Source organism: Acanthopagrus latus, chromosome 14 (genome assembly GCF_904848185.1).
Source record: "Acanthopagrus latus isolate v.2019 chromosome 14, fAcaLat1.1, whole genome shotgun sequence".
NCBI lineage: Eukaryota > Metazoa > Chordata > Actinopteri > Spariformes > Sparidae > Acanthopagrus > Acanthopagrus latus.
The window spans coordinates 11,814,199-11,824,231 of NC_051052.1; the positions used below are offsets into that span (position 1 = coordinate 11,814,199).

The following is a 10,033-nucleotide window of genomic DNA, read 5'->3' on the forward strand; positions in this document are numbered from 1 at the left end:
ATTTGTGTCAATTCAAAAAGTCACACTCCTATATTATTTGGATTCATCACACCCAAAGTAAAATATTTCAGCCTTTATTTGTTTTAATTTGGATTATTTACGGCTTACAGCTCATGAAAACTCAAAATTCAGTATCCTAGATGATAAGAATATTGTGAAAAGGTTCAATATTGTAGACTCAAGGTGTCATGCTCTAATCAGCTAATTAACTCAAAACACCTGCAAAGGTCTCCTGAGCCTTTAAATGTTCTCTCCCTGTGGTTGGGTAGGTTTCACAATCATGGGGAAGGCAAACACTGACACCCTCAAAAGGTCATTGCTAAAGAAGCTGACTGTTCACAGAGTGCTGTATCCGAGCATGTTCATAGAAAGTTGAGTGAAGGGAACAGGGATAACTGCAGCCTTGAGAGGATTGTCAAGCAAAGGCCATTCAAAAAATTTGGGGGAACTTCACAAGGGTCTGAGCCAGGAGTCGGTGAATGGAGAGCCACCACGCACAGACGTATCCAGTACGTGGGCTCCAACTGTCGCGTCAAGCTTCTCCCGAACCAGAGACTACGTCAGAAGTGTCCTACCTGGGCTAAGGAGAAAAAGAACTGGTCTGTTGCTCAGTGGACCAAAGTCTCCTCTTTTCAGATGAAAGTAAATTTTGCATTTAATTTGAAAATCAAGGTTCCAGAGTCTGGAGATAATGAGTGGAGAGGAACAGAACAGATATCTGATGAACCAAGCCAAGGCTAAGCTAACTGTTTGTGTAAACCTCATAAGGAGGCCTTCCATCTGTTTACAGACTAAGTGTCTCTGACTTATTGTACCACTTAGTCCTCTGGCAAGGGGGGAGAGATTCTGCATCACCCTCCTTGCTGTTACAGATAACATAAGGAAGCACTGCCTCCTAAAGCTGTAAGATATAATTTGTACACTTCACTTGGGAAGACATCATGGCAACTCTCCGTGCAGACAGATGTAATATGTTGCTCCTTCATGGCCATGTTCTGTAAACTATCTAAACGTAAGTCATCGGTGTCTGAGTCTTCACTGCTCCCGAACTTTCACGTGAGCTGAAATTCCACAACACTGAATTTTGGGTTTTCATTAACTGTAAGCCACAATCAAGATTTAAACAAATAAAGGCTTTAAGTAATTCTTTGTATAATTAATCCACCATATTTACACAAGTTTAACTTCTTAACTTGATTTACTGAAATAAAGTCTTTTCCATGATATTCTAATTTGAGATGCACCTGTACTGTGTATGGTCAATCATTCTGGCCGTTTCATAATTACATGGGTGTGTTAAATGTTGAAAAACACTCTACGACATTAGTTATGTTTATGTTTTGACACAATCACTAGTTCATTCAATAGACAAAGGCCAACAGCAACACTCTCTATTAACAGTTTTTATTGTGTTACACAATATGTGAACAGCATATCTACAAAATGATGAGTAAAAAAATTAAAAATTGTTCGTTAGAGTTCACTGTTTTATTTCATATCCTCGTTTTTGGGAGTGTAGGGGACAACCAAGTCTGAAAAACACTGTGGTCCACAATCTCATCCTTGGCAGGGGGGTGTAGCAGTTAATCCATTGAGACATCATCTGGTGGCCTTTCCGTTTTCATGAACGTCCATCCTGTAAACAGGAAAAATGTCAAGTTTGATGTAAAAGATTGTTAATTTCCAGATGTCATCCTGTTTGAAACATAGAAGACTGATGGGTATGTGTGTTCAAAATGTTGACACAGTTAGTATAACAGGGTGACAGGTGATTGGTATTTGGCAGTTACACACCCGTTCTCGTCTTTGAGCTGCTGGTACAACTCAAACTTGTTGTTCACGGAGCTCACTCTTCCAATGAACTCTTGATGCTTCCTGGAATTGGCAGCAGTGATGCGGTTTGTCCACATGGTGAGGAGCGAGACGGGACCTGAAGCAGCAGTGAGACAAAGCCACAGATGATGTTGTCAATTGGTCAATTATGGAATCAGCTCTTGTTGGTCTGAGCACACGCAGATAATTATCAATGCTTTTCAATTTTGTGTTGATGTACCAATTAATTGCAATTCTTCTAATCAACCTCTGAGGAGAAATGTTTATACATTTATCTAATTATTGAAGACACAATCATTACTATTGCTTTTCATATTAAAGATTACATTTGGTTATTAGTATACATCCAGGACTAATGTCAGTAGTTCCATTATTCCATTAAAAGCAGGTGGGCTTCACCTGTTTAGTAACAGTTTTAATATCAAGTTTTCAAAAGCTCTTAAATTCAACTGGATCCCTGCACTAACAATCTGTGCCCCATTATGTTTTATAAGACCCAGTAATCTTGTAATCTCAGAACTGAGACAATGAGGAAAACAGTCACAGATGTCCAGCTTCTACTGATTTCAAAAAAAGAAAAACTCTGCACTCAGCACAGCGAATATAAAGTATACAGGTACTTCATGCCAGACACATCAACTTTATCTTATTCAAGTATTGCAGATAAGGCCAATGTGGTTTCATGCATGTTGATGACTATGTAGATAAAATGTCTGTGGGAATGAAGACTTTTTAAATGAAAGAGTATTTAATGACTTTAAGGCCTTATATTTATAAAACTGAAAATAAGATATTCTAAGACCCAACCCACAGTTTGTCAATGATTCCCTCATGACTCTGCAGTACTCTGAGAGTTCTATTCCAAGCGTGGGAACATGTGATGGGAGTTGTCACCTTTTGCCCTCTCCGGAGGCTGAACCTCCTCTGTGGACAGGCGTGGCTTCTTATTGAGCGGCTCCGGAGAGTCCGGGGAATCCTTGATCACTTCCGACTCCTGATCGTCTTTATCCAGCAAGCCCTTTAGTCTTCAGGGTGAAAAGAAGACGACCAAGAAGTTTAGTGACCACCATAAAGATTCATTTTGCTGCTAACACTCAGCAATCCAAGCACTGCTCACCTCTCCGAGTCCTGCCAGCTTTTGTCCTCTGTTTCCTTGCTGCCATTTTTCTCCGCCTTGTCTTCCCTATCCTCCCTCTTCCTCCCCCTCTTCTTCCTCTCCTCCTCCTCGGGAGGTTTGCTGCGGCAGGCGATGATGCAGTCCAGCACCCTCTGGTGTCTGTCTGTGTCTCCGGCGTGAGTTTTCACTAATGTTTCCAGCTCGTTCCACATGATGCGATACTGTTCATCTCTGAGGATGACAGAAACAACAGAAAACATCAATGACACTGCTGTTTGTGATTTTGATGGAAGATGTCAAAAGTTTGGGAATAAATACCGCTTGGGTCCTTTGCCTCTGGATCCCACAGTGGAAATAGGGAGAGGGTCGTTCTTCCTCTCCATGTCTACCAGGTTGTAAACTGTCTTCTGGCAGGTCAGAACATCCTCCTCGGACAAAGTCTCTTTCACTATCAGGTTAGCTAAAGGAACCACCTAGTGGAGGGAAACAGGAAGACACACAGACAGAAATGAGCTGCCAACATGGAGGCATAGAAATGTTCAAAACAGGCTGGTTTTAATTCTAGAGAGACACCCAGGAGGGAGATAATCTTTCATGTTCAGATATTATCACCAGGGAGCAACAAGTGATAGAAGCTTCACTCATATGATAGAAATCTTTGTGTCCATCTTGAGTGTCTCTGCAGGCTGCTCACCGCCTGCATGTTGAAGATGGTGGTCTGAGAGATGATCATTGGCCAGTATCGAGTGTAACGCTCCAGCTGGGCTTTGGCCCTCTCAGCTGGCAGCTTCCCCGAGGGATCGTGGGAGGACTCAGACACAGGCGTGAGCCGGTTCTCCCTCATAAATTCACCAAAGTCCTAAAACAGACCAAAAAAAACACTTAAATCACCATTTGAGGATTACTTATGTTTGTTGCGACACAGCTGGGGTGAGGTGAACGTACAGTGATGCGGTAGTCTGTCACGCGGCCACCGCAGCCCTCACTGATGGAGGGCGGGTCCTCCAGGGTGGAGCGGTTGCTGTTGAGCACATGCAGAAAGATCTCGCCTCCGTGGCTGCTGAGCATGTGGCTGATGACCTTCGACCCCGATTTCCTCGGCTGCTCCAGCAGCACCGATCGCCCTGAAGAAGAGAGGTGGTCAACAATTCAAGATTCAAGGCAAAGAAACTATTGCAGTATGTACTGATAAAAAAGAGTTTATATAGCTTACCGTTAAGGAGAAAGTTTGTCAAACATGATGAAGGACGACTGTTTACGTCTGTTGGGGAGATGCGATAGGCTCCTGTACAGTAATGCAGTTCTGAGGAGGAAAAAAACAAATAGAACTAAATCAGTCACCTCAGATCACAGGTGCATTAGTCAGCACTAACTTCAAAGGTATATTTTACAAAAAGGACTTATATTGTATGTCTTTTCTTAAACTATAGTCAACTAAGAAAAATATTTTTCTCGTCCTAAATCTTTATCATCTAAATACTTTTTGGGTTTTGGACACAATAAATCAAGCCATTAAAACAGACTAATGTCGCCAGAGGGAGCGGTCATCTCTCATTATTTTCTGTTGTCTTCTAGTGAAAATGATTAGGTGGGAAATGATCATCAGATAAATCAATAATGAACCTAATCGTTAGTTGCAACACATAATGTTGTGTTCTTCACACTTAACATTTTGTCAAAAATGGAATTCCAAATGGAGAAAAAGTGAGAAATATTTTTCCCTAAATTGTGTAGTTTTCAAGTTTTAAACCATTGTAATTAAAGTAAAGTAAAAACTGCCCACCTATGCTGTTGGTTCGTGGAGTGCACCATTTCAGTGTAATTGTCTCTTTGAGTCCATTTTCTCGAGTGCTGGTGCCGGCCATATGCAAGTCTCCTGCACAACACAAAGAGGACATATCGGCTTTTTAATTTTTTGAAAACAAATTGATGAACTTTAAAACATACATTTGTGCCATTGTGTTTGGAGCTCTTCAGAGTGATTCTTATCATATAAGCAAACTTATTTTGATTGATGTGTGAAGACCCACCGCTCTTGAAGAACTCCAGGTGAGCGTCTCTGTGATGCAGGAGCTCAACATCATAATTGGCTGATGTGTTGGCATGCTGCTCTTCCTGTCCGTCCCCAGAGACAGTAACAAATTCAGGTCAGTATGGAGTCAGCTCTTAAAATCAGCAAAGCTACTACACAAATACACAAACACACGTTTACACTGCTGATTTCATGTTCCAAAGGGTAAATGATAATGGACAAAGTAAAAGAAAAAGCTTTGCTCTCTGGGTGACTCAAACATGTTTTCTACTCACATCAGAGGCTAGTGTTTAATGCAGATCTTTAGTTCACGCAATACTGATCCTACACTTAAATAGTCAAGGATCCCTGATCTTACACAACCAGCTCTGTATAGTTTGGGCTTGAGTCCAAAATTATGGAGGACCAAAACTGCTAAAACAAAAATAACTTAAGAAATAAATTCTGGCCCAATAAATTAATATGCCATTAAATATACCAAAAATAAAAATTGTATAATACAAAATTATATGACGACATTATATAATAAATTGTTATTTCAACTGTAATTACTTCTCTATTTATGTATTCATTTCTGTTTTGCGTTTCCTTTGCATTTCCACCCTATTTCTTTCCACAAATATGTTTATTCCTGTATTTACTTTTACTTTTCTTTAAAAAAGGTACAATTAGCAAGAACTAGCAACCTGTTGAATTCATACACAAAACAACGGTAACGGTAAGCCATCCATCTAGCGGTCCAAACCGAGAACTCAGAGCACCAGAAGAGGGTCGGGGTTTAAACTTCTAACACAGATGCTTTGAACTGGGATGGACTCGGGCTAACTGGTTAGCATGCTAACTTCAGTAGATGTCCCTGCAACACAATACATAGACATCAAAACTTCATCATCTGTTGATAATTTCAGCTAAATTTTTAACATTCTCAAACCACTTTTAAGCCCCCCTTTATCATAATAAAGCAAAAAAATATATAGAAAAATAGAAATGAACACAGAAATAAGTAAGTAAATACAGACAAAAAAATGTATACATTCATAAATTAAATGGTAAAGTAAATAAATAGTTGAATTAATACAAAGGTAAATAAATACAGCTGCAAATTAAAGCAGAAATATCAAAGTTTGTCACATTTTTCTAAATTAATTTCTATTTCATTTTCAAAGCATTTAATGGCATCGTAATTCACTTCACAGCCATTTCTTTATTCATTTTTTTGAACTCAGCATTTTAAGTCCTCCATACAAAATAGTCCTGGCAACCATAAATCTAAAAACAAACTTTTTAAACTTTTAATAATAAGCTTTAAATTTGTCAACTTTCTACATTTGTAAAATAACTCCTATTTTACGACAGCCGAGGGTGGAAACATTTAAAAAGATCAGCTACATATCCAGACAGCAACAATAGACCACACCAAGACACTAGAGGGGGAATGAGTGGGAACTGATATGGGAAACAGAGACCAGGGGGAAGTTTGGACAACTTTTAAAGGTGTAAACAACCTGACAGACACTGACAGTACTTAATAACTCAGAAGAGGCAACGCTGGTCACAGAGGTTTGGACATAAAAACACTTGAATGCAACGTTCATATTCTAAAGAATTTGGCGGAAGCAGTCTCAAAACTTCCTAAAAATGTTGATTTTCATTTTACCAGCTTTATCTTAAAACAAATGGTTAGAGTATAATATAGTTAATATATAATTAAATAAAATAAATAAATTAAAACAAAACTTAATATCCCCCAAATTCTGCATTCCCTGGGTGTCCAACACGAGACCAGAGTTGCCTGTCCTTTACTGGAGCCTGACCAGCAAATCTGTAGACCAACGGTCACATCAAACTACATGAATGGCACTGTAAGCCTGTTGCAACAGTAAAAAGCTCCAAAGACATACACTGCACACTACGTGGTGTAAACTCTGACCCTTCCTCACTGTCATGTGTGTGTGATAAGAGTACTAACCTGGTCGCAAACATTTAATGTGGGCTAGCAAAACAGAAAATACAGCATGAAACCAGCAGCAGATTCACAGTCATATCAACATGCAGATGAGATCAACAAAAAAGGATGAGGGTGTAAAGTTGCACGAGTGATTAGAAGTGAGGAAGCAGGCAAAAAAGAAAAAAAAAGAAAGAGTGAAGGCTGTGAGAGAAAATATAAAAGCAAACAATAAATCAAGTAAAACGAGGGAATGGTTCACTGCACTCTACACATGACAACATTGTTGTGTACTAGCAAATAAAAAATTGAAAGTTTATGTGAGTTCTATTTTTGGCGAGGCATGTGCAAGGCCAGGCAAAGGACAAGAAGCCCCTTACCTTCATGGGGATGTTTGTTATGGTGGTGGAGGCCAAGTCAAAGTGCTGCTGGACCAGAATGTTGAGTTTGGTGGCCAGGTGTCGCCCTGCACGGACACTATGAACCTCGCTGGTGAGCAGAGGGGAGATCTGAGACGAGAAGTGAGGAAGATGCAATGAGAACAAACAGCTAACTGTTACTTTGTCTGATTTATTCCCTGTGCATTCATGATCCAACTGCACCCACCTCTTTCTTCGGCCGGTCAGACACCAGAGTGTCCTCACCCTGTGGGTAGATGTGAACCAGAACCAGGTCACACTGTTGGATGGCCATTAGCCTGAAACACAAGGAGTTAAAAGAAAGAAAACAAATCTATGAGCCATCTGTCACCGTCAGAATCACTGCAAAAAAACATGATAAATATGCCGTGTCCCATGTGTATACAAGTTGGGTGACACATTTCTTCAAATATCATTAGATACTGACCTGTCTGAGCCTGCCGCCAGCTTGTTCTGCTCTAAAATGGTTTCCTGGATGCAGTCTTCCAACATGCGCACATGAGTATCACTGTATGGTTAAAAACACAAACAGCGCACTGCATTAGCACAGTACTTAAACGATAAAACATGGCTGCACTGATTTTAAACCACATAAAAGGGTACAAAGAAATCACTGCGCAGAAGAACGTTTTCTTCTGTGTGGTGACACGGCTGTCTTCTGTAGAAAAGAACAGTTCCTAATTCAACTGCTAACAACAAGTTCTGTGGATTAATTTGTGTAAATGGGTCATGATTTCTGAAGAAAGACATTGCTGCAGAGTTTTTTAATGTATTTTAGCGCTCTGAGCACCACAAACCAGATGAGTGTCATCTAGTTCAATTATATTGGAGTGAAGGCAGAGATCTCGTCAGCTGGTATCTCCAAAACTCTGCAACTTACACCAAAACAAGCTAGCAATACGAGAGGAATATTTTTGAATTTGTGGTGAACTGTCCCATTAATGACAATGTTTACCTTTTAGCATTGGTTAGGCAGATAATACGCCCCCTATTGGCAACTCTGTCGGCTGTGTCCATCAGAGTGGTGCGCCTCTCGTGCTGCAGCTCAGTGATCTTACACAACGCCTCCACTGCAGCGACCAGCCCGTGCAGGATGCTGCAACACTCAGGGTCCTCGCGTGGGTTGGGTGGCCCAACAGCTGCCAGCGCTGACATGAGCTGCCAGAGAGGAGAGGAAACTTCAAAATCATATCACAAAGAAGACTTCCGCAAAAATGTGGTCGTTTATTGGAAGGGCCGCACAAAAGCTGGCAAGTTGGAAGCTGCTGAAAACACAGCTTTAACATGCACTGATTGTCAATGCACAGAATGTCTTACAGTGACTATCATATCGATGTTTAAATCATACGTGTTGATCTGCTAATGGGTTCTTGTGGGCTGTGGTTTACCTCATGAGTGCTCTGATCTTCCCGTCTCCAGCTGTTCAAGATGTGGAACTCTGAATCACTCACAATGTAATTGACCTGTAAAATAAAGAGGTGAATGTTGATGGCAGTGTTGACATATCAGTCCCAGTTAAAAAATAAAAAACAGGAAGAAGGAGCTAACCAGTTTGTCCTTTGGATAAATATCATAGAGGATCCGGCAGTACTCCATGGAGCACTCCACAGCACAGGTCCAAAGGGACTTTGACACAGGGGCCAAAGGAATGACCCCTTGTGCTCGACTCTTCGTCAGCACGTCACACTCCACCTGCTGGCGACTTGACTCTGCCATGTAGGGACAGTGGTCCACCACAAAGACCGTCTTGTGAGACACTGAGAACATCTTCGGTCTAGACATCTGCATTGTGGTAAGATCTGTGAGGGAAACAGAAAAATACATCATGGTTAAGCTCTGGGTATATTTGAAAACTGACACTGAAACGTTCAACTTCTCTGCTTCGCAAAGTTATAACTGAAGAGCTGTATTCTCCAAAGGGAAAAGAGGCTGTCAGGATTTAGACATTTTAGATTAAAGTGAGTGAGATCAACAGCTTAAAATTAATAATATTAATAGAATTAATAAACATGTGACTTCACAATGTTATCAATAATAGAGAGTAGTCATATCTAAATCATAACAACACAGGACCCTTGTGGAAGTAATAGAATTATATTTGATGTTGTTGCTGGTGGTTGAAAAATGCAAATGCGTTGATATCCATAAAACTGTCATGCTAAACGTGTATTATTGCCCGTTTGTCAATTAATGTCTGCTGAAGAAAAGCCTATGAACGGAAGGTTTCCCGGTCAGGAAATCATCTGAGCCGGCTGAAAATTGTGTCTGCTCTCTTCTTGTCATGTTTAGACTACTAACTAAATGTCTGACTACCAAACACGAGAGCCAATCTAAAGACATGTCGTTTACCAATATCTCCCTATCGTTAGCAAGCTAACATGACCGCTTGCTTATGAGCGTGACAGTGGCCGCCGCTTTAGCCTTTTAGCTAACAACAGCCGGAATCATTTGTTTGCTGTTTCACGTTTCTTAGCGGCGACGAAAACACTTACCCATGGTGACATTTGTGTAATACTACGTTGGGTGTTTTCTATTAATCACACTTCCAAAATATCGCCAGCCCTTTCTTCTTTTTTGTTCAGACACTTGGAATGACTAGCACAAACGACTTAACCGTCACAGGCTAGCATGTTTGTTATTGGCGGAAATGTGTCCGGTGGTTTTCCGTCAGCCTTTTCCTTCCGCTG

At 40.6% G+C, this 10,033-nt stretch overlaps 1 protein-coding gene across 1 annotated transcript; it reads right to left on the minus strand.

The window, feature by feature from the left end:
- Nucleotides 1–1,388: 1,388 nt before the first annotated feature.
- On the minus strand, nt 1,389–9,994 carry ints13 (integrator complex subunit 13). The gene is made up of 17 exons (XM_037122035.1): nt 9,839–9,994; nt 8,895–9,145; nt 8,735–8,809; nt 8,302–8,504; nt 7,774–7,854; nt 7,534–7,624; nt 7,308–7,436; nt 4,981–5,065; nt 4,734–4,826; nt 4,164–4,253; nt 3,896–4,074; nt 3,645–3,809; nt 3,269–3,423; nt 2,951–3,181; nt 2,728–2,858; nt 1,795–1,930; nt 1,389–1,636 (listed from the first exon to the last, which is right to left on the minus strand). Exons 1-17 carry the CDS (start codon nt 9,840–9,842, stop codon nt 1,600–1,602), a joined length of 2,136 nt encoding a protein of 711 aa, XP_036977930.1. The 5' UTR covers nt 9,843–9,994; the 3' UTR covers nt 1,389–1,599.
- Between the last annotated feature and the right edge of the window lie 39 nt (nt 9,995–10,033).

What these genes read in the sequence shown, in the direction of transcription:
- ints13 (XM_037122035.1), bottom strand. An exon ending in GACAAACTTTCTCCTTAACG is followed by an intron (nt 4,075 to 4,163) that starts GTAAGCTATATA and finishes TCTCTTCTTCAG; the next exon opens with GGCGATCGGTGCTGCTGGAG. An exon ending in AGCTGGCAGGACTCGGAGAG is followed by an intron (nt 2,859 to 2,950) that starts GTGAGCAGTGCT and finishes TTCACCCTGAAG; the next exon opens with ACTAAAGGGCTTGCTGGATA.